The sequence below is a fragment of the Candoia aspera genome, chromosome 7, assembly GCF_035149785.1.
Source record: "Candoia aspera isolate rCanAsp1 chromosome 7, rCanAsp1.hap2, whole genome shotgun sequence".
NCBI classification, from domain to species: Eukaryota; Metazoa; Chordata; class Lepidosauria; order Squamata; family Boidae; genus Candoia; species Candoia aspera.
The window spans coordinates 78,904,077-78,929,336 of record NC_086159.1 but is presented as its reverse complement, the minus strand read 5'-3'; the positions used below and the strand labels follow the sequence as shown (position 1 = coordinate 78,929,336).

The 25,260-nt window shown below is 40.3% G+C and overlaps 1 protein-coding gene across 1 annotated transcript in view; it reads right to left on the bottom strand.

Moving 5' to 3' along the window:
* Window positions 1-450: 450 nt before the first annotated feature.
* Window positions 451-25,260, bottom strand: part of LOC134500826 (protein piccolo-like) — a 135,797-nt gene continuing 110,987 nt past the window's right edge. Inside the window, exons 16-20 of the mRNA XM_063308261.1 lie at window positions 19,542-19,689; window positions 18,848-18,915; window positions 8,644-8,778; window positions 5,239-5,384; window positions 451-757 (exon numbers count right to left, since the gene is read on the bottom strand). Of these exons, the coding sequence (XP_063164331.1) occupies window positions 617-757; window positions 5,239-5,384; window positions 8,644-8,778; window positions 18,848-18,915; window positions 19,542-19,689 (638 nt within the window). The 3' untranslated portion in view covers window positions 451-616. The remainder of the gene's footprint in view (window positions 758-5,238; window positions 5,385-8,643; window positions 8,779-18,847; window positions 18,916-19,541; window positions 19,690-25,260) is intronic.

The following is a 25,260-nucleotide window of genomic DNA, read 5'->3' as shown; positions in this document are numbered from 1 at the left end:
AGAAACACTGAGATTATTACTCTGAACTGATACTCCAAGAAAATAAATATAAACATTGCTACTATTTAAGATAAAAATAAAAGATACTACCATTTGCCCCTTGGGCCACCAACTCACTCTGAACACTCTAAAGTACAGAAGAACATAGCTGAATCTTCTGATCAGTGAGAATGGAAAGGCAGTCCTTGGGTGCTTTTGCATAAAATGATCTCCCTTCTGATTGCACAAAAAAACTGGACTGCATTCTCTGAGATTTTGCCTTTAACCGCAGCCAGTGTTTCTGCATTTCTACTTGACTTTGAGTGCAGGGGTACCATTAGTTTACTTCACGGCTGCAAAGATTCTAACATCACCGAACCCTTAGCTCACGGTCTTTATTCAAGCGGACTTATTTTATCATCTGAGCCAAGGGTGATGTTTTTTCTTTTGCTGTTTTGTTCTTGTTGGACTAGCCCTCATAAAAATGAGCTAAGTGGCCCAGAACATGTCTTACTTATTTCATATTCTGAAAGCCTACCTAAACCTAACATCAAAGTGGAGTCAACTGGAGTCTTGGAATCACACAAGTAGACTCTTCCGGCTTGATCTGTCTGACACCAAACAAGGACATCTTTGCTCAATGAGCTTGTGTGGAGTTAGCCAAAAGTTTGTGCCAGTTTACGATTCTTTTCCTGAGGTCCACTTTATCAAGCCAAATATATGCTTCACCAATCAAGGTCTTCTTCATAAACTTTCCTCCGCTAGAAACAAGAAGAATCTAGGAAAAAAGTATAAAGTTAGATATTTCGTATGAAATTAACAAGATACAAGCACATAGAATATGCATTTAAAAAATGTTTCAATTCTTTTGATTCTTTGCAGAAAAAAGGCTGCTGTACAACCAGTTCATATGGGTTCATGTCCAACGATAGCTCAGTATTGCCATGGAATACATTCAACAGACATGTTATTTACCTGGCTTTTTCCCCAGGAGGCAGTTTATAGGCAACTCCCTTCATCCAATGAAGGTTATAACATCACAAAGAAACACATCTGAGGTAGGGAATCTCTCTCTCTCTCACACACACACAGATCATCCTCCCCTCCCTCCCCAGTGCTTTCAAGCTCCTATCTGCAATCTAGTGACTGTATTTAAATTGCCAGTTTCTTAGAACTGGCAATTTAAATTAATATAAATCACCAGAATACATATCACATACAGTGATTTGTCAAATAATATCAAATAATCCATAATGCACCCATTCTTGCAAAAATTTTATTATTTATTTATTCAATTTATATAGATTATGAAATCAGTGTGAAAAGAAAAGATTGTGTTACAAGGATGGATCATGAAGTCACCAGGAACCAACCTTTACTGAAGGACATTTTAACTTTACCTATCACTTCATTTGTTTACATGTCAAATTCTGCCTATTTCTATCCTCCAATTCATAATGACTGGGGTTTGCACAACATGCTAGATAACTTCTGGATAGTTTCTGGTTCGGCCTCTTCTGGGAAACTAAGCAGTCTAACATCTTGTGTAAACAAGGCCACCATGATAAGCCTGTGTGCATATAATGGCAACTTATTTGTTCATATAAACTTGACCCAGAGATCCATGTCATCATGCTATTTATGTAGGTTTCAGTAATTCGTTTTAGATATACTGTAATCTCAGTTGCAGAAAATCCCAAAGGAGCAACTTATTTTTTTGATATGCCCAGAGGCAAATTTCCGTTAAGCCATCAACCTGAGAAGAGACAGGATCTTAAACCAATTACTTTAGATCAACCTTCCTCAGCCAGGTGCCTTCTAATTGTAACTGTATCACATCTGGAGGACATTAATCTAAGCAAGATTTTCTTCTACAAGACTATTCTCCCCTTAAAGTGCACAAAGGTCAGGATGGGAGGTGCAGGTCATAATAAGAAATTATGGTGCTTAGGACTGGAAAATATCTTCAGCTCTTGCCCTATGGACCTAAAGCTCTTGCTCTAAAGCAGCCTTTCTCAACTTTTCAAGGAACCCTTGAAATATTTTTCAGACCTTGAGGAACCCCTTCACATTCAGGCTCAAATATAGGCCAGAAGTTACAAAACTGTTATATTCGTTTCATGAGTAGGCCTGTATATATGCATTAATAGTGTTCTTAAACTAAAAATAAAGAACAAAACTTACCTCTTTAATGCAAAGTTGCCCAAATTTGAAATAATTTTTTAAATAAATTGTGATCTCCCATGGAACCCCTAGTGACCTCTCATGGAACCCTAGGGTTCCACAGAACCCTTGTTGAGAAGCCCTCTCTAAAAGTTACAATATCACCAAAACAGAAACAGAAAACAACTGTGCTGACAATTTGTCAATGTTGTTGACTAATGCTGATCTGCAGGATAACTGAAACATCTTCTAAATCTTTTGTTGTATTTTTTTTTAAAACAGAAACATGATGACATTAAAATAATATCAAACGAGAACTTTTTAAAAAATTTCTCTCATTTTTCAACTCAGAATGTCACCTGAACAATTCACTTGTAGGAAAGGAGAAGAGAACAGAAATGTTATTCTGGAAATGTGTAATTCTCCAATCTGCTTCCTCTAATTTACGAAACTCATCTCTTATTCTTGCTTCAGCCTGGGAATACCACTTCAGATCACTGTATACACAGGAGGAATCATTTTACCCAAAGAGGGGACTAGACTATGAAGCTCACTTGCTCTACTCCTCGTCTCAGGCTCTGAGATCATATACCTGATTAAACAGCTGAAATCGAACAAAGCTCCAGGATATGACTTCATTTCAGCAGAGGTCATTCGCAACAATTTAGATTGGTAGGCACCTGTTCTGGCTTCCCTATTCACCTATATTGACAACTATGCTAAGGTAACTGATGACCGGGGTCTAGCTTTGGAGATCCCAATCTATAAAAAAGGAGGCAGAGATTTACCTGTCAATTATCGCCCATCAGCCTTCTCAGTGTGGTTAGCAAATTATATGCTAAACGCCTATACAATAAGCTCCTCCATTGGGTCATAACTGAGAATATCTTGGTTGATGAGCAGGTAGGCTTTAGAGAAGGCCGCTCAATCTTTGACCACGCTTTAACCCTCCAACATCTAGTCAAGAAATATTCCTCCAGAGCTCACTCAACACTCTATGCAGCATTTATTGACCTTAGATGTGCCTTTGATTTCATTTCTAGAACCAAACTATGGGAGAAATTGAACAATTCCTCGATTGATAGAAGATTACTAGTCGTTATATATAAGCTTTATGAAAACTCCTGGATGAAGGTCCGATGTAATATGAATGGACATTGCACCAAGGAAATCCCAGTCAAGAGAGGAGTGAGACAAGGGTGTATTCTAGTTCCCCTTCTTTTTAATCTATATATTAACTCTCTCGTAGACAAACTGAACAGCCCATCTCTTCATCCCCCAAAACTGGGAAACAGACACATCTCTGTTCTTTTATATGCAGATGATGCCGTGTTGCTTTCTCGGACACAGATTGGCTTGAAGCAGGCGCTCTGTATGCTTGCTAAGCACTGCCGAGAAGAATGGCTGGAAATAAACTACTTGGAAACCAAGGTTTTTGCCAAGCGCCCTAAGGCACATGTCTGGCAGTTAAACAATCATTTAATAGAGCAAGTCAAGACCTTTAAATACTTGGGGATTGTTTTTCATGCCACAGGTAACTGCAAATTCCATGCCAACTATGTCAGCCTCAGTGCACAAAAAACAGCGTCAGCACTACAATCTTTCTATTTTTCCAAAGGAGCTCAATATATACCAGCAACAATTAAAGTTTTCTCAGCTAAGATCCGAGCTCAGCTCCTTTTTGGAGCACACTTGGACTCCTACAGGTCATTCCTTTCTCTTGAAAGAGTCCAATCCAAGTTTCTAAGATCTATCTTTCAAGTACCTTGCTGCGTCCCCAATGTAGTGCTTTGCTGTGAAGCTGGCCTACTAAAAATAGAAACTTCAGCTTGGATTTATACTTTTCATACTGGCTTAAGCCTTCCTTCTTCCCAGTTGGCTTGGCCCCTTTGATTATGACTGACAGCTTTCAATCTTCTTGGTGCCAGGCAATATATGCCAAACTGCAATTATATGGCTTTCAAGGGCAGCCATCATCTTGCTGGGCTATGAACGTGCACTAGCTGATCTCAAACAATGGGCCATTGATTTAGAGCTACAATCAGATTTATCAGTTTTACCTAAAAACATTTTTTGGGGGCCATTCTACACATTTTCTCTAACCAGCCAGATATCTCAGCTGCATAACAATTCCAAAATTTAGAAGGGCCTTATCTTTGGCTAGATTTAATGCCCTTCCAACAGCTGTTATCAAAGGGAGATATTGAAATATCCCTTTTGTGGCCCATGTGGTAGAGTAGTAATTGAAACGATGGAACACGTCATTTTATACTGTCCCCTCTATGCAGATGTTCGTCAGAAATTATCATCTCAATTTTTTACTAAACATCCAGGTTGTTTGGATTCTTTTTATCTCAAGCTGTTTCTATCAGACTAATCTGATTTTATTTCACTGACTAAATATTGCTCTATAATTTGTACAGCACACCACAATATCTCTTCAATTTTTTCCTAGAATTTTTTTAGAATTCTAAGTGCTTCATCTTTTATTCTAATTAGATGTGAATTTTCTGGTTTAATTGCTGGTCTATGACTGAAGAAAAATTGATTTGATTTGATAATATAAGTTAGTATAGTTTTACATCCTTGTAGTGTTTTACAAATTTTAGTATTGCTTATGTCCTTTTGTAGTTATTTGCCCTAGTTGTTTATAGTATTTAGATTATTCATGGTAGAATTAGTTGTAATTTTATAGGATCCTTTTGTTTTTTAATACTTGCACTCTGTAATTTTGCCCTGATAGTTTCATCTTTACCTTGTTTTATGCTGTCAATGTGACTTTTTATTTGTATTTTTATTTTAGCGTAATTGTTATGTTACTATAGTTGTATGCTGGTCTATGACTGAAATAAAACTGATTGATTGATAGGAACATGATTTTCTGCAGACAAAAAATGGAAGAGTTAATCAAAGTGCCTTGCTGAAATAAGCAAAATACCCAACAAAATTGGGAGAGTATTCATAAAAATGATATTATAAATATTAGAATCAAGTGAGGAATGAAAAAAACTAATTGCAGATGCCCATATAGAAAGTCTAGGGTCCATGAAGTATGAGGTAGTTACATACACTGCAAAAAGCAAGCAAGCAAAATACCTGGAGAGAATGGCCAGTGGGACTCAAGCTGAATCGAAAAGTTTCATTGAATGAAGGTTCTCGGTCATGCCTGCAGACTCTTGTTTTCTTCTTCATCACTCTCTTTTGAGTTCCAAGGTTGACAACATATAACTTTACATATAGATCTACGAAAATATAGTTTGGCCTATTTTATAGAATATTCACAGATTCTTAATTAATTCAGGATGGCAAACATTCATACATAATTAAGACTTGAGAGGAACTTCTCTTGGCTATTCCTGTATTCAGTATCTTAGCATCTGGCTGTATTTTGAATTTTACAACACCACCTATGATCCCAAAGCTGTCCTGAAGGCTATGGAATTAATTTAATAAAATTCTGCAGAAATCTATATAAAAGAGATGAAGGTAAGATTAAAAAGCCCATAAATATTACAAAAGGAAATATATGACTATAATTTAGTTTAGAACTTAACTTCCACCTAAAATCATTCTATGCAATTCTAGTTCTGCTTTATTAAATATTATTCTATTATTCCGAATGACCTTCACCTGATTAAAACTGTCAAGTCCAGCTAGGATCATTCAGTAATTCAGTTCACTGTGTGAATTGGTTTTGACTGAATAATATGAATCAGATTGATTTGGTATGAATCAATTAGAACAACAACAATGAATTTGATTCAACTGGATTCCCATTTGGAAAGTCAATTTAATTCAGAAATATAGCTAACTGCCTCTGAGTCAGTGCTCTGACCTGAATATTCACAGATATCTGTTGATTGATTGATAATATTTCTATGCTGCTCTACTCTCAACAGCTAAGAGTGCATACCCAGAAAAAACAATTAATCCTGATATGAAAATAATAAACAATATAAATTATAATGGCACATTATATACAAGAAACCATTTAAATAAGTGAGCATGAGTTTGGCAAAGGAGTTTGGTGGGGGAGCCCCCTTCCTTCTCCTTCTTCCAGTCCAGGTTAATCCTCATCCAGAGAGACAGATTTTGAGAGCTGATGACCATGACAAGCAAAGGGGGAAGTTTCTATGGCAGTTTGGCATGGGGAATCAGCAGCAGAGGCTCCAAATAACATAGACCATAAGGGACCCCACCCCCCCACCATGCATTGCACTGTTCCAAGACCAAGCTTGTGTCTTTATTGGAAGGGAAAGTGAGAAAAGTTTTTATACAGCAATGCATCAAGAAAGGTTAAAATTTCCTGGGCAAGACAGCTGAAGCTCTTCTGCAGGAGCAGAAAAGTGAAGAGGAAAAGCAGAGAATAGTAAAAAGTCCCTTTGGCAGAGACTATGCAACTACGTAACTCAAAGAAGCAAGAACATCAAGAGGCACTTGGTGTCAGTGGGACTCCAAAACCAGTGTCAGGTTCTCCCACTAGAGGACATTCCACAGTAATCTCAGCAAACCTTGTTACGGAAGAATGTAGAGGACACTTGGGCCTCTATGGATCAAAGAAATTCATGAGCCACCTTAAGAAAGAAGCAGCATATAATTGTGTGGGAATGATTCTCCTTTGAGAGGAACTGAGGTAACCATGTGTGGATACAATATGTTGTTGCAGGAGGTCTGTTGTCTTCCTAGCACTTCCTAGGATGTGATGGGACATTGAAAACCACTATCCATATGGGAGCAAATGACCATGGCCAGAAAAGACTTTGAACTAGTCTTTGAAGACTACAAGAGCTTGGGTAGGAATGTGATGGAAATGGGACCACAAATAGTTTTTTCATCAGTTCTTCTAGATGAGGATCACAGAGCTAGAAACCATGATCTTGAAAGTTAAGAACTGGCTACACCAATGTTGTTGCCAAAAAGGGTTCTGCCAGGAAGTATTTGGCAGATACTTTGGCAATTTGATCAGGAGAACTTTAAAAAAAGAGTAAATGGGGGAAGATGGTAAAAGTCCAGAAATTAATATATGGCAAAAGCCATATAGGGGCTAAGTAGAACACAAAGGGAGAAGCAGAAGGCCAGGAAAAGAATTCATAGATTTGCAGGAAACTACAACAGAGAGGTGAGATGTTTTAGTACCAATGTATGGACTATGGGAAATAAATAAGGAGAGCTAAAGATCCTAATGCAGAAAGACAGCTTCCGGTGGGAATGGCGGACTGAATGGCTGTGCCTGCTGGTTCAGCGGGTGGAGCTGACAATGCGGTAATTTTTTTGGGGCTCAGGCAGGTTTTCCTGAAGCCCAGAAATGTTCTTTGGATCAAGAATACCTGGAATCATCCCATCTGTCCTCCGGATGGCTGCTTGCAGCCAGAAGATCACAAACAACATTTTGCTTTCGACTGGTAAGAGCCAGCTGGGAGGCAGGGACTTCATCACTTTCCAAGCCGCACTGTAGCCTTAAAGGGACACTAAGACGAGCCACCCCATTTCTAAATCACCAATTTGAATTTTTTTTTTAAGTATATGTACCCCAAGAGAGGCTTTCTACAGTGAGGAGAAGCTGGTTCTCTTGGTGCTTAACGTTATTTTTGGGATTACTTTTTTTAAAAAAAATATTTTAAGTTTTGGATTTTGTTTTCCTTCCAAAGGAAATTCCAAAGATTGAGAGTAAACAATTGTCTTCCTGAAGTCACGAAGAGTCGGAAGCGACTAAACGAATAAACAACAAAGCATTTTCCTACATGTTGAATTGGCTGATTTGAACCTTCAGTTTTCTGTTCTCACTTTCCTTTAAGAACTGTCTGTCAGAAGGGGCTACCATAACGATGAGGGGTCTGGAAACCAAGGCCTGTAAAGAACAGTTATAGGATTGGGGTATGTTCATCCTACAGAAGAAAGATTAAGGGGAGAGATAATTGCAGTCTTCAGATATGACGATGTTACTTAGTTGGGTAATGAAATGTCTGCAAGCAAACAATCAAGCTCAGAGAGCACCAAGAACTTCACAGTTTAACCCTGAGCTACAGATATTCTCTTCTGTTGGAGTCTTCAAATATCTAAAGGGTTGCCATGTAGAAGAGGGAATGGATTTCTTCTCCATTGCCCAGAGGACAGGACAAGATGGTGATCTGTCAGAGATGCTTTCGTGGGTCCTGCACTAAGCAGGATTGGATTACATAACCTCTAAGGTCCCTACGAACTCTATGATTTTATGAAAAAACAGCCTGGGAGAAGAAAATGGACAACCACTTCCATAAGTCTACCAAGAGATTACATGGATATGTCTATCAGGAGCTGAATTTAAGTTTATGTTACCTGTACATGAAAAACAGTTTCACCAAAATGGTGCTCAATTTCTGAGAATAATCTTTTCCCCCTTTTTGCCTCATGACAAACCCTGCACCATGTTATTGCTGTACTTAAATAATTAATGTAACATGTAGTTAGGACCTGATTATTTTAAATTATATATTAAAATACTGGTTCATGAGCAAATGATACCTGGTAAGTGATCTGGAGATTTAAACTTATAAGTTATATTCCTGCATTGCAGGATTTCCACTATTAGCTGTTCTCCATCAGTCTTCATTTCCTTCTTTAAAGCAATCTTTATTTCACCCATCACCTGAGTTTTACCTGTAACAAAAATGAAAGCAAAATTAATTCAGCTATAGTGAAAGGAAAACATATTACACATTTTGTATTACTGGGGTGGTGGTCTAGGAAATGATGTTTGCCAGTGGGGATTGGCAGTAAATTTCCAACTGATCAAAACTAGCTTTTATTTCTTAACTGACAACTTATTTGGTAATTTAATTTTTTTTAAAATACATTTTATTAAGGATTTTAACAATACTGAAAGATAATAGAAACTAATATCCAAAAGAAAAAAGAAAGCAGAAAGAAAAAGATACAAAGTGCAAAAAGGAAAAGAAAATAAAGAAAAAATAGAAAAGTGTATTTAAAGAAGTCTTTGCAACAAGTACAAGCAAATTTAATATTTCTCCACCCCATATAAAATTATAAACACAACCCACTTCTTCCCATAATCAATTCACAAATCCAAAAATTGTTGTCATTTCTGTCAAGATATCAGCAGAAAGTCCAAAAATTTTTATGGCAGTATTTTTTATTTTACCGTTGATCAAGCAAGTCAACTTTATATTCCCTTTTTTGTGGGGGGGAGTTTTCTAACAATCTTGATCTTTAATTCATCAAGTTGCTGTCATGGGCTTGAATCTCCATTCAAACTTTCTTCTTCCTGTCTCAAAAATTTCTTCAAAACTTTAGAAACCTTTTTTTGTAAGTCCATTAAGTCTTGTCATTTTTCATTTTTTGGCTTATCATTTGTATTTCCATTTTAACTGTCATCTCTGTTTTATAATCCATGATTTATTTTCCAGTGTTTCTATATCAGCTAGAATTTATCTCTTCATTCTGTCATTCTGTAAATTCCACATTATTCTCTTTTTTCATCTTTTGTTTATTTAGGATCTTCTTCAAGAAATGCATTAGCAGGTGCAGCAATTATTGCTGTCAGTTTAACTATAAGTTTCTCTACCAATTCTTCAAAGATGCTTTGAAATGTCTCAAGTGTCATACTTTTATCTGTCTTTTTTTTTCCCTACCTGGAACTTTAGTCTCTTCCAGTGTCCAATTTCAATAGAATCTCAGCAATAATCTCTTCCCTGGTAGACTAAACAATTTAGGTTCTCAAGAAGATATTGTTTTATTAATCTTATTATTTCAAAAATCTTAGCAAAAGTTCCAGTATTCCAAATTCTTCTGGTCCCTTAATCTGTTTAAAACTTTCTTGAATTAAATTCTTATTTTGCTTTTTGCCCTTTATTTTATATTCTTTCTTTAAACTGTTATTTTTCTTCTATTTGGGGATGAAGTTTTACACATCAGGTAGTTTTTCAAACTTGTTGCTTGGAAGACATCTTTTAACTTTGAAATAATTGTAAATCCAAACATGTTTAGAAAGTGAGATTGACAAATCCAATGTCCTTAAAGGCTCCACTGTGGTTGAGAGCTTGATGGCTTCTCTTGTCTCCTTACGCTCAGACCTGCAAGTCAACTGCTGTCCTGCAGTCTCCTCCTGAGACGCAGCTGTCTGGAGCACAAGTGGGTGATCTCTCATCCTCTCCTTATCTGGAGAGGTTCCATTAGACCAGGCTCATCACCAGTCCTTCCGTCTTTGCCAAAGGCATTGTCTCCACTCCTCTGGAGACATCTTAGTTTGCAATTGCCTCATTTGGAAGTTGGAAATTTAAATGTTGAAATACATTTAAAGCTGAGTCAGGAATGGGAGCTGATTAAAGTCAGCAGGGCAGTTATAAACCCTGCTCAGAGCTCTCCAACAAACCCAGTATCTGTATCAGCTGCAAACTGGCAGGACAGAAATACAGAGCACTGCCTCTGCTCCTTCCTATTTGTCATTCCACAAAAAAAAGCACATCCATTGCACACACTACATGCTTAAAGTGTGGCAGAGGCCGGGGATTCAGAGAATCCCCCAACTTGCTTGCCTTACTTCTCATGCTTTGCTTCAGGGGATGGGAGTTCTCATGGCCAGAAATTCCTCACTTTAGAAGGACTAGTCTTGGAATCCATCCACAAAGGGGCAGGAGAAGCCATACATTAGATTGCCCCCTTCCAGTCTGGAAATCTCTGAGCTTGGTCATATTACTCCAACCAGTCTTGGTTCCTGGGATACCACCTATGACATTAATGCTTTAATATATGAACATATGAAAATACTAATATAATCACATAATGAACCTGAAAAACTGTGGAAGTACTTTTTAGAAAAACAAAGGGTAAGCCTCTTTCTCTTCTGATCCTTCGTGTGTAGAACAAACATAACTGATAAAACAAAACTTACTTGGGGAAGTCAATGTTAGGCAGATGAACTCTTATTCACATTTACTCAGAATTTATAGCCATTAACCTCATTGGAACATGGGAATCTCTGCAGACCAAAACATCTGCATAAAAAGGAAAGCACTATTTTTTTAACTTGGGCTTCTTATACAGACACACAAATGCAAAATATCTGCAGCTGCACCTGCAGCTATGATTTTTAGCCTCTTCACTGGGAGAAACAAGGGTTGTCTTCCTTGCAATCATTGTTCCAAAGAGCAACAAAAATATAACAATCTTTTGTTGGGCTACCTGAGATCCCACAAGGGCCACTAGTTATATACAACCCTTAAAGAAAGAATGACTTAACAGCTCCAGTGCAAATAAATTTCTCTGATGGTCTATCAGGGTAATATGATAACCTTTAATTTTCATCACTAGCGATTAGGATGCTGGACCGGGAGCAGGAAGACTGAGTTTTAGTCCTCTCTTAAGCACAGAAGATCTGGGTGACTTTCGGCCAGTCCCTCTCTCTTAGCCCTAGAGTGTAAAGTTGGAAAACATTCCTCCGCACTGGACAGCATGTTAGAGTCCATAACCTTCAATACAGGCTTCATCCTGCAGTGGGTTGATTTTGGCATATAATAACACACACACACACACAATTTCCCTGTTGAATGAAGCCTGCAATGGAAATTTCAACATCATAAAACTTTCAGTGGCTAGTGGAAAATATTTTTCTACCCAGTAGAGAGACTACATGGGATTTCTAGAATGGTCTTCATGGATGCAAACTAGGGAATCAGACTGTTTCTCCTTAAAGAGTTGATTCTGCATGGTTGTTGGGCAATTGTTTGTATGCCTAATGTACTGTACTAATGTTCTGTTGTTCCCCACCCTATTTTTCCATATGAAACTGCTGAATTATCCCTGACATCTCAGAATTTGGAGTGAGATTCATCAACATGCTGATAACAATTGGTCCAACTTTTCTTTTTTTAATATATAATTTTTATTAAGAATTTTGATTATAATAGTGAAATCTAATACAAACTAAACTTAAAGAAAGAATAGAAAAAGGGACAAGTGCAGAAAAAGAAAAAAAGAGGAAAAATAAGAATATAATAAAGAAATATATAAAGAAGTGACTTCCAACCTTCATCACAAGAAGTATAAACAAATTCAGTGACTCTTCACCCCCTCTAAGGTTACAAACAATTATCTCTTCATCCCATATACCATCTGTTATCTATAGACCAATCCATAAAGCATCAACTTTTCAGTCCTGGTGTCAGCAGAAAGTCCATAAAGGGTTGCCAGAAGTAACAACATATCTTGTTTTCATTTTGATCAAAGAGACCAACTTGATATTCCTTCTTTTTTACTTCTAACAGTCTTAATCATTCAAATATTGTCACAGGATTTGATTTCTCTTCAATTCTTCTTTATCCCATCACACAGAGTTCTTCAGGTCTTTAGCAAGCCTCTTTTGTAAATCCAATAAGAAAAAAAATTATCTAGGTCACTTTCTTGGTTTATCATTTGTATTTCCCTTCTGATTTTTAAAACATAAGCCAGTTTCTTTTGAATATCCAGTGAGACATCCTTTTCCAAGTGGTTATTTTGGCCTGTCATTTGTAAATCCACTTTTGGTACCATCTCTATCTTGTCAGATAAAATTTGTTACACATCTGTCATTTCTTCAGTAATAACTTTTGGACAAAGTCTATCCATAGAGGTGGACTGATACTGTTGATATTGTGGCTACTAATTTCTGGTTCCATTCTTCAAATGTTTCCTTTAATATTTTCAATGTTACAATGTTTTGCAACTTTTTGTAGGTTCCAGTTAATAACACAAAAGGTAGGCTTGTGCTTTTTTCTCTCTGCCTAGAATCTTTAGTCCCCTCTAGTGTCCAGTTTTTAAAATAATAAAATTACTTATCTTTGTTATAGCTTGCAAAAAACAAAACAGATATACTTCCCACGAGAAGCTGTTTTTTCTTTATAATTAATTCCAAAATCTCACTGTGAACATTTTTATAGTCCATATTTATCTGGACCCTTAGTCTGTTTATATTCCCAGTGCTCCCAGTGCTCACACCCGCAGGAGACTGCTGTCCTGTGGTCTCCTCATGGGGAGCAGTCATCCAGAGCACATGTGGGCAATATCCCATCCTTTCCTTATCCAGAGAGGTTCCAAGGAACCGGTTTAGTCACCGGTTCTTTGGTCTTTGCCACGGTCATTGACTCTGCTTTCATGGAGACATATTCAGTCCACCATTCCTCCCCTGGAAGCCACATTAGTCGAACTTCTTATTTACATATAAGTAAGACAATGTGGCATTGCTGCTAATTTCCAGTTTGAAAAAATTATGGTCCTAGTTAGGGACAATAAACCAGTTCATCAGTTCTTGACAAAGTTGTCCTTTTCCTTAAAAAAAAAAAGTCTGACAGGTGGACAAACCTTTGGACAAACTCCAAAGCCAAATTTCTCCTTTTAAGTTTGCTACAAAAGTAAAGTACCAGTTCATTCCATCCATGTTGTGTTGACCTACAGGTTGGATCATTACAATGTACTGGTATGAGACGGTTTTGAAACTGTAACACAGGGAACAGTACTTTTAATAAATGAAAAATCACCTTTGGAATACTTGCATGAAATCTACATTTTTTCCACTTGGATGCCTAGCAAAAAATACCTTGCGAGTTGTAGTGTGTTTACTATGTTTTTTCCTATTTTATTATTCATTTTATGATTGTATTGCTTAATTTTTATTGCTGTGTTCTGGATGCATTTGAATGCTAAAGGTATGGAATAGATATTTAAATGAAAATAAATACAACACTACACCTTCAATTATACTTACACTTATGTTCAGAATGAACTAATAATTATATTATTAGTAAGTACACACACACGTACACATAAATTCATTAATAAGTGTGTGTATATGTTTTTTTTAAATCTGTTCAATTGTGTCTGATTCTCAGAGACTGCCTGGACAAATCCCAAGGTTTTTCAGAAGTGATTTGCCATTGCCTCCTTCCTAGGGCTGAGAGAAAGTGACTGGCCCAAGGTCACAATCTCCCAGTTTCTAGCCTTAACCACTAGACCACACTGGCTCTTATAGTTATGTTTATTATTATATATATATATACTGTATATATGACAATATACATACACCAGAGGCTGCAAACACCAGTTGCTTATAGATAGAGCAGTCACCCGAGACTCAAGGTCTAGGCAGACCAATCTGAGCACAGCCTGGATTGACTATAGGACAGTCTATGACTCAATGCCACACACATGGATCTGTGAATGCCTGGTGCTATACAAAGTCAACAGGATACTAAGGACCTTCCTCAAGAACTCAATGGGACTGTGGGAGACAACACTGGAAGTCAACTCAAGGCAGCTTGCACAAATGGCCATCAAGTGTGGCATATACCAAGGTGATGCACTGTCCCCACTGCTGTTGTGCAAGGGCTTGAACCCCCTCAGCCAGATTATCAAGAAAAGGCTGGACTAAAAGACAGCAATGAGGCACAATCATACCAGCACAAGAACAGGCACTAAGCACCCAATCCATAGAAGCAGGGGTCTACCACACTAGACAGGACTCAAGGTGCAGACTGTGCAGAGAGGCCTCAGAGACAGTCCAACACATAGTGGCAGGGTGTAAGATGCAGGCATACACTGAACGGCACAGCCAAGTAGCTGGCATTGTGTACAGGAACATCTGCACAGTGTATGGGCTAGACCCTTCAAAGTCCAGATTGGAGATTCCACAGGTCATGGAGAATGATAGGGCTAAGATCTTGTGGGAATTCCAGATCCAGACAGGTACTGGACAATCAATCAGACATTGTGGTAGTAGACAAGGACCAGAAGACAGCGGTGATGATAGATGTGGTGGTGCCAAGTGACAGCCACATCAGGAAGAAGGAGTATGAGAAGCTGGAGAAGTACCAGCACCTGAAGGAGGAACTAGCGAGGATGTGGAAAGTGAAGGCCAAAGTGGTCCCAGTGGTGGTAGGAGCACTCAGGGCTGTGACTCCTAGGCTGGGAGAGTGGCTCCAACAGATCCCAGGAGCAACATTGGAGCTGTCTACCCAAAAGAGTGCAATGCTAGGAACAGTTGAGATACTGTGCAGAATCCTCAAACTCCCAGGCCTCTGGTAGAGGACCCGAGGTTGAGGAAGATACATACCACCCATAGGGGTGAAAAGGGAATTTTTTATATTAAACAGAATGAATTGATTGTTCATTATTAGGTCAATCCAGTTGAATAATTTTGTACAGAAAACATGTTGCAGTGTACAGGCTGTCCTCGTTTAACGACCCTGAGACCAGAAACTCTGTCATTAAGTGATGCCAGGGCCACAATGGGGGGGGGGTGCATCCGTGCAAGTGGGGCATGTGCCCTGGGCACCGCCCTGGGGGGGGCACCAAAATAACAAAATAGCATTTGTATACTGAATGGGGGGGGCGCGGAATCCATGTTTGCCCTGGGTGACAGACCCTAGTTGTGGGCCTGAGAGAAAAACCACATGACTGTGCCACTTAGCAATGGCAGTTCCAGCAATCCTGGTTGCTGTCATTAAATGAGGGCCATGCAGGTCATTAAGTGAGGACCTCATGTGACTGTGACTTGTGACTTCCTGCTGGTTCCCCCATTGACTTTGCTTATGGGAAGCTGGCAGAGAAAGCCACAAATTGTGATCATGTGATTCTGGGATGTTGAGATGTCCATAAGTATGAGGTCTGGTTATTAACTACCATTTGTTCAGTGCCATCGTTTGAACAGTCACTGAACGTGTGGTTGTTAAATGAGGACCACCTGTGAGTTTCTAGACATCCCACAGGTGGCAGCATCTTGTCTACTCTAAGCAGTGTAAATGTATTATCCAAAAGGAAGATAACCCTGAATTACAAAAATCCTGTGCACTGCCCAGCTTTCCTGTCTTGTCAACCTAGTGTTGCCATTTCAGATATTCCCCCAATGTAGCCAATAAATGTATACTTGCGATATACACTGTGTGTGTATGTGCATATGTGACTGTGTATGTATAATAGCTGCCAGGAACACAGGACGTGACAAAAACACTAAATTAATTACTACTAGTTAAAAACTGTCCTGTCCTCAGAGTCCCTCTTTAGGGGGAGATGGGTAGTAGCACAAATTTGAGAAATAAATAAAAAATAAATAAATAAAAACAATTGCCTGGAAAATAAAATATGCCATTTCCAGAATTGATTGTTCTCTTTTATATGCAGAAACATACAAACACATCCCACATGCATTCCCCTTTCTCTTTCCAGCAGAAACAGAAAAAAAAAGGCATTATTGTTGGTATATTGATGGTCATTAGATAGAATAAGTAAAATGTGTCAAGCCCAGTGTCTTTAATCATTACACCAACCGGACTTTTACTACAATTACAGATTACTTGAATTGGTTTTACAGCTGCCCAGATGTGTTCCAAATGCAGCCTTATGGAGGCTGGACTTATGCAGATAGAAGGAGTGCCGACTACTAGCTGAAGAACAGATTCTTCTTGGTAGGTTTGTTTGTTATCCATTGATGGTACCTCCTTGTTTACTACCCTCAGAGATTTCATTTGCCTCTTTTTTGGTACAGTCAATTTACTGGACACCAATTTGCACCTTCTTGACTTCTTCAACATTTTGTCTAATACAAATATCCACAGCTATTGGGGAACCATGGCATATGTTATATGTCTCTGATTTGGAACAACAGGCACAATGGATTCATCCACCATAGCTTTGTGAGAAAGTTCAATAATTTGTCCAAGCCCTTTAAACAAGGAGTTGTATTATCGCATGATCCAGTTGACTCTGAGAAGAAGCAGCAGCCCTTGTAATATGATTCACAAGAGTCTCTTTTCTGAAGAATATGACGGAAAAAGGCAGTCTTCTAGATAGTGTGTATAAAATCATCAACCATGTTATTGTTTCAAGCAAATTGTGCTGAAAAGTAACCCAAGTTCATGAATGGATGGGGCTATCATAGGCAAAAAAATATTTTTTGTTGACAACTTTAATTCCTTGCTTGCAAATACTGAAAAATAAAGTTACAAATAAAGTTTTGTGCACTCGGTCACCATCTCTAGTTACTTTCCATACACCTCCAAACTTTGTTTTTCTAGTCAAATGGAACAAAGCAATTATTATTCTCTTTAATGCACACATTTTCCTCCTCTCTTGTTCATGTTCTCTCTGACGACTATTTTTGTCTTCCTTTTTCTTATATAACTACTGGCAAATGCAATCAGCAACACTGAAAACAAGGGAGGTATTTCCTTTTTTCTCAAAGAAAACACATACATACATTTTCTTTAATAGTGAATCAAAGGAGTTATTTCATAGCACATAGAAAAGGAACGCAGGAATTAGGTTTCTCTAACTCCAGAGGCCTACAATGGCTGTTAGAACTGTACTTCAGAAACATAATTAAATAACTAAAATGTCAAATAAATGCATGTTGGGAATGGTCTGAATACTAAATACAATGCTTGTTACAGATCCCAGTGATGACAATGATACTTGGATACAAACTCACATCAGAGTCGTCAGAGAGAACATGAACAAGAGGGGAGGAAAATGTGTGCATTAAAGAGAATAATAATAAGAGAAATGAAGTGCCATTATTTGGTTCTTATTGTACCAGCAAACTGTTAGCTGATAGCTTTTGTTAAGGTGGCCAGCCCCTTTTGGGGACGAGGCATTAGACAGAACTCCTTCCTGGCTAATCTGATCAGTTTGCACAGCACTTTGTTGATAAAATTACTCAGATTTGTCTCTTGACTTTTCATGGGATGAGTCTGATGTGGTGACCAAAGCAACATTTTGTCATGTTATCTTGGAATTTGTTTTGGGCTATGGAGAGGCTGTTCTCTAAAGTCCTGGACCCTTTGTACCTTGGATCCTGCCTCTCCTGACTATAAGGCAAAGATCTCTTGCTTCAGGAGTGGGTAGGACTGACAGTCTTGAATGATATTGAGATTCTGATTGCTGGGCACTCTAGAAGAACAGCTGATCTGGCCCAATTTCAATCCAGGGCTGGGCATGGGTTGAAGATGGCATTAGTTGTTTTTGTTGATGGCCTGGGTTGGTACCTAGATAGAGTTAGTATGCACTTCCAGATCCCTTTAGAACTTTCAGTGGCTTATGATTCCATAAACTATGGCATCTTTCTGAACTGTCTGAAAACATTGAGAATTGCAGTTCCTTCCTTACAGCTTTATTGTAGCTAGATGGTTCTAAGGGCAAGAGATTGATCAAGTGACCAATGTGGGGTGCTGTGGGACTCAGTTCTCTCTCCTATTTTTTAATATTTATATGAAGCCACTGGGGGAGATAATCTGACACTTTGAGATGTGGTATTATCAAGGAAGGCTAGAAGTGACCCACCAGGCAAGAACATATCAGAAAAATTACTTGTAGTTCTCTACTACTGTGAAGAAGGCTGGGTGGGGACTAAGGCCATGAGAAAATATTTTTCATAGTGATTCCTATATTATATATCCTATATTAGTTTGTAATTATACTTATACATCACCAGATGAGACAAATTGTCCCCTTTCCTGCATATCTAATCCTGGAGATACATGCAGTTTAGCATTCTAATCCAGACTCAGATGAATAATGTTTTCTTACTGACAGCAGGATCTTTACACTGAAAGGTTTATCGTTGCTACCAGCACTGAAGCAGAGAGCTTATTTCTTAGGAAAATAGCTTTTAGGTTCATAGAAAAGCAAAAAATGTTTTCTACAAATTTCTAGATAATCCATTTTATTGAGATAGTTACTTTACCTTCAGCCTCTGTTAATCCCACTCCTGACTGCTTCACTGCTTCTTGACCATTCTGGCTCATCTTTCCTCTGTTGAAAAATATAGACGATCTGCTATTAACAAAGACAATTCTGTAAATATATAAATGTATAAATATAGGGAATACTAAAAATGTTTTTCAGTTGACCGCAGAGAAGTAGGATATAAAACAAATATGCAACCATCTTGATTCCCAGTTTTACCAATTGAAAAAGGCAGTTGCTTTCAATAGAAGGTAACACTATAGCTACTAGATCCAGCCTGCAACAATATGCATGACCACTAGCTAGCAACAAAGATATACCAATAACTTTAATTTTTTGCCAGTGCATATTTTAACCTCATCCAAATTCAACCTCATCCACTAGCCAAAGCCAGTGGTTTTAAGAGCCTGCTTAACTTTCTAGATTAGCAAAGTTAGGCTAGGTGCTGCCCCCTGATTAAAGAAACATGAAAAGCAACCTGCAATCCCATATAAACTAAATGAAATCTCATGAATGTTCCTGCTGTACTTGAAAGGGCTAAATAGCAGGTAAGTTGAAGGGGATGGCAGCATAGAACTGAGCTCTACATATGTTCTGTGGAAGGGAAGGCAGCTTCCTGAGTACTGAAGTACTAATTCTATTATCTTTCCTCAGTGATTAGCAAAAACATAGCAAATAATAAAAAGCCTTACATTCTTGGAATGGGAAAAAGATTGTTGTCCCCTGTGGTGGTGGTGTTGCTTCCTTCACTGTCCATGCTGTATCCACTGCCAAAGGTGCTTGTTGATGAGCCAGTGGAAGAGACTGAACTTTCTCCTGGTCGGTGGTTGGTAGACCTTGCTGTATAGAGTAGAAATAGTTACAATGATTGCATTGATTGATTGCACTGATTGATTGAATTGATTAAACCATAACCAATTTAAATAAGATCTGGCTATTTGCAAGATGGAATGTAAGTATTCTCACAAGATTCTCCCTTCTTGTGCTGAATTTTGGCTTTATGGTTATGTCATAGCTCAGACTTTTATGGATGGGTGTACTCAAGGTGTAACTGGGCTACAATTGCAGAATTTGAAGTTAGCATATCTGAATACTGAAGGCTATGTCAGCTGGGGCTCTGGCTAAACACCATAATGTTCAATAATTTCCTCTGAATTATTGGATACTGCAGGGACTTGTCCAGGCAATCTCCAATAATCAGACACGATTGAATGGATTAAAAAAAAAGATACTTAAACAAGTTTAATCTATCAGTAAGGATGCCATTGTAGAACTAGCTTTTTAAATTCAGATAGCTCAAATATTACAATAGTGAACAACTTCTGAGAAAAAATACATAGCAAATTTGGTTCACGTCTGTCAGTTAAATCTGTTATTTATAGTCATCACCTTGAATATATTTCTCAAGCACTAGTAAAACTGCAAACAACCTTTGGGACTGTTTAATTTAAATTCCAAAAAATGGTCTAGGGAAACAATACCCATTCAATCATTCTGAATTCAGGAGGAAGAGCCAAGATGGTCACAAGGCAGCAACTGTTGTAAAGAACTGTGACGAACCTGACTCCATTACTGCACAGCTAGATTGCACGTCTCTCACGTAGCCTCAGAATGCTGTATATTCCCTTATAAGGGCATGACTTGTATTTCCCTATTCTCTTTGTACTCACTCCCCCGCCCTGATAGAACTGCTGAATAAAAGGAGGTGGGGGCGTGGCACACAGGAGGCAGTACCAGCATCCTCCTGAGATGTAGCGTCTCTCACCACAAAAGAATCCTGTACCTACCGTTGTTTTTTCGACCTCACCCTTGCGAGGGAATCGTTGGCTCATTCCCCCCCAGGGAATCCCATAGACCGAAGGGCGAAGGACTGGTCGCGCGACGCGACAACTGGGGGCTCGTCCGGGATCCCTTCGGTCTCACGGTGTGATCTCTGTCTAGAGGTGCACTGCCTTCACTCTCGTTACTACGCACCTGGAAAAGGCTCTGCAATCGTAAGTAATGGGCTCCCCACTCTCCAAAGTTTCGTCAGTTCATAGGGACGAACTTTATGATTTAGTGAAGAAGGCTAACTCTTGTCAAAAGGCTAACGGTACGACCATCTTTCCCATTTCAAAAAAATCGGTGACTCAACTCCTACTGTACATGGAGAGACACTGCCCTGTCTATCCTTCAGAGGGGTCGCTCAAAGCATCCACTTGGGAAAGGATAGGAAAATATTTTCATGATACCCCACGAGCACCCGTGCCTATTCTGACTGCCTGGAAGGCTGTCATGGCGGCCATCAACACTCTTTACCCTCCCCCGTCTTCCCCGGAGACTTGCCCTTCTCCTCCCGACCCAAAAATCCCACCCCCTCTTGCCGCCCATCTCGATGCTGCCTCACCACCACCCCCTCCATACCCAGCCGTTCCTCCTCCCCCTTCAGCTCCAACCCCCGACTCCCCTCAACACCACCCCCTCGGAGGCGCCATCACTGAACTCCTCTCCTCCCCCCTCTCATTGGAAATGGAGAGTCCCTCTGCCTTTCCCATGACCATCGGCCTAGGGGCGGCGGGAGGAAATTTGTATAACAATATTGAACTTAAGGTTTTGAAACAAATCAAAGATGCTGTAACCACCTACGGCTTGCACTCTCCTTTTACTAGGGGAGTTTTAGACTCTTTAGTTACTGCTAACACTGTTATGTTATTGTATGATTGGAAAATGCTTTTTTCTATGCTTATGACCCCGGCGCAATACGTTGTGTGGCAATCTGAATACGACAAAGGGGTGGAAGTAGAAATTAGAAGAGGTCTTCCCGCAGGGGTGACCGCAGATCAATTATTAGGAAAGGGACAATTCGCAACCTTAGTCCAGCAACAGAACTCCCCCCGTCGTAGTTTTGCTATCATTCACATGTGCGCCATGAATGCTCTTAAAAGAGTGGATGATTCCGACTCTCAATCCACCCAAACGTTTCTGAAAATTATGCAAGAACCAAATGAACCATACGCTTCCTTCATAAGTCGCCTTCAGATTGCTTTAGACCGACAAATTGATAATGCCACGGCTAAACAAGAGCTGCTAATGAAACTTGCTTTCTCTAACGCTAATCATGACTGCCAGACCATTCTGCAACCCGCAGTCAATCAACCGGGTATAAAACTTGCAGACTTCCTGCAACTTTGCAGAATCGTTGGTACCACCTCTCACAAAGTGAGCGCTCTCGCTGCCGCCATTACCACCTCGCTGCCTTCTACTAACCCCTCCCCTCAGCTCCATTCCCCGGAAGCCCTCGCAGTCACTCGTCATGGAAATTGCTTCAATTGTGGGAAGCCGGGCCACTTTAAGAATCAATGCCGTGCACCCGGGGGAGGTGGGGCGCCCCCTTCCACTCAAAGGGGGCCGCCCCCCCCCTCCAAACCTAAAACTCCTTGTCCCAGGTGCCGCAAAGGCTACCATTGGGCCTCGCAATGTCGCAACAACTCCTCCCCTCACCAGCCTTCGGAAAACTAGATCGGGGGTTGTCAGCTAACCCCGCCCCAAAGGCTGAATTACCCATCACCAGCTTCCCTGTGGAGTTGGCAGAGGATCTTTTGTATGACGATCCGGGGGCTGTCCTTTCCCTTCCTCTCGTTGTCACGCTGAATAAACCCCTTCCCCCTCTTACCCCTGCTTTGCTCATTCCCAACTCCTCGCTCACGCTTGAGGGAATGGTTGCTGCTCCCTATTTGTATGACTCGTCAGATCTGACACGAATTGCTCTGGCAGGAGTGGGAGATAGGTGCTTTTCCTTAGATAAAGGAACAGTTGTCGCCACGCTCATACTTCTCCCTTCTCCTGATATGCCATCATTGTTTGCCTTGCAGCAACCAGTCCAAACCTCTAAACCCACCCTCCTTGTCACACTAAATGGTCGCTCTTTCGAAGGCTTGATTGACACCGGCGCCGACGTCTCTGTCATTCGTTCCGCTGAATGGCCCTCTTCCTGGCCTCTCGCCGAAGCCTCCTCGGTGCAAGGAGTAGGCGGAGCACAGGCCGCTAAGGTCAGCTCTCATTGGCTTTCTGCTGCGACTGCTCATTCTAATATTACAGCTTATCTAAAGCCTTATATCCTGCCTTTGCACTGCAACTTATGGGGCCGTGATTTGCTTTCACAGTTCCACGCTTTTATTCAACTTCCCTAATGGCTTTGCAGGACCCTTTAGGGTCTCTCTCTCTCTCTCTCAAAACCTCTGTGCCGGTATGGGTTGATCAATGGCCACTCACCAAAGAGAAACTGGACGCCTTACATATCCTGGTCCAGCAGCAGTTAATTGAAGGCCATATCGAAACCTCCACCAGCCCATACAATACTCCGGTATTTGTCATCAAAAAGAAGTCTGGCAAATGGCGCCTCCTACAGGATCTTAGGGCTATCAACACCATCCTTCAGCCCATGGGACCTTTGCAGTGTGGACTTCCCAACCCCAACTTGATTCCGGAAGGACACGACCTCATTGTAATAGACCTCAAGGATTGTTTTTTTTCCATACCTTTGGCACAAAAGGACAGAATTATTTTTGCATTTACGGTACCGGAGCTCAACAATTCAAAGCCTACTGCTCGGTACCAGTGGAAGGTCCTCCCACAAGGCATGTTGAACTCACCCACAATGTGCCAATTTTTTGTTGATAAAGCATTGCAACCCTATAGATCCCAATTTCCGCATTTTCTTGTGTATCATTATATGGATGACATTTTAGTCGCTGCTGAGGGCCCGAAAGGGACAGTTCAAAAAACTTTTCCTACTCTTTTAGCCACCCTAGCAACGGCAGGGTTGCACATTGCACCAGAAAAGGTCCAGTCTCGTTACCCAATGCAATATCTAGGCCACAAAGTTTTAGCCTCCACGGCTGCCCCACTTCTACCTATGCTCACGCTTCCCCAGCCGACCACTTTGGTCCAATTACAACAATGTCTGGGGGTCATTAACTGGGCCCGCGCATACCTCGCTTTAACTACACCCATGTTATCACCTTTATTCCAAGCGTTAGTGGGTTTGACAAATCCAGCTGACAAGGTGTACCTTACAGAACAACAATTGCATGCCCTACAACAGGTTAATGCCGCCCTTACGACCCAATGGGTGGACCGTGCGCTCACTGACAAACCACCCTCTCTTGCCATTCTTTCAACACATCAATTACTGACTGCCATCATTGTCCAAACGTCTGATAAAAAACATCTACATATTTTAGAATGGCTACACTTGCCACACACACCTAAGACATCCATCATCACCAGAGCAGCACAAATGGCCTCTCTTGTTGAGAAAGGCCGGAAGAGGATTAGAGCCCTAATGGGACTGGATGTTTCCACCCTGTACATTCCCCTTAAGGTTACTCAATGGGAACCCCTCCTACAAAACTCCACTGCATTGCAGGATGCCTTGGAGGACTGGTGTGGCCAGGTGTCATGCCATCTTCCCCCTGATCCTCGATTGCAACTGTTGCGAACAGTACCCTTCACACTAACCTCACCGTTCGTTCAGCAGCCACTCAAGGAAGCCCTCACTGTTTTTACAGACGGCTCCAAAACCATAGGGGCTTGCATATGGCAAAATAATCGCAAATGGCAAAAACGCCTAACAGCCCCACAAGCATCCGCCCAACAGGCTGAATTAGCCGCTTTTCTGTTAGCCTTGTCTCTTTTCCCAGAACAGCCTTTGAATGTTATATTAGATAGTATGTATGTCACTCAAATGGCTGTGGCCATGTTTGATGCATATATTTCCCCTGTTACCCCCCCCTCTCTCATGACGCTTTTTTTGCAGCTTCAAACTCTCCTGAAGGACAGAACATCCCCTTTGTTTGTAGCGCATATTAGAAGCCACCAACAGCTACCCGGTTTCCTGTCCGAAGGCAACCACATGGCAGATGAGGCTTGCAAAATTATGGCCTCTTCCCCTCTTCCTCCGCAGCTTTTAGCAGGGGACAGCCATGCTTATTTCCACCAAAATAAAAAGGCCTTGGTGCGCCAATTTGGCATTACATATCAAGAAGCTACCGCCATTCTTCAACAATGTCCAACCTGCAGTTTGCAGGCAAAGTGCATCCCTGAGGGAGTTAATCCCAGGGGTGTCCAAGCTTGTGACACATGGCAGATGGATGTCACTCATTATCCCTCTTTTGCACCTTGGAAGTATATCCATGTATCTGTGGATACTTATTCGGGATTCATCCTGGCAACTTTGCAAAGAGGAGAAGCCACGAAAAACGTAATCAATCATTGTATTCGCACTTTCGTCACATCGGGATGTCCCAAAACTTTGAAAACTGACAATGGCCCTGCTTACGTCAGCACTCCCTTTGCTGAGTTTTGCCGTAAGTGGTCCATTACCCACAGATTCGGTATACCATTCAACAGCCAAGGTCAGGCTATTGTGGA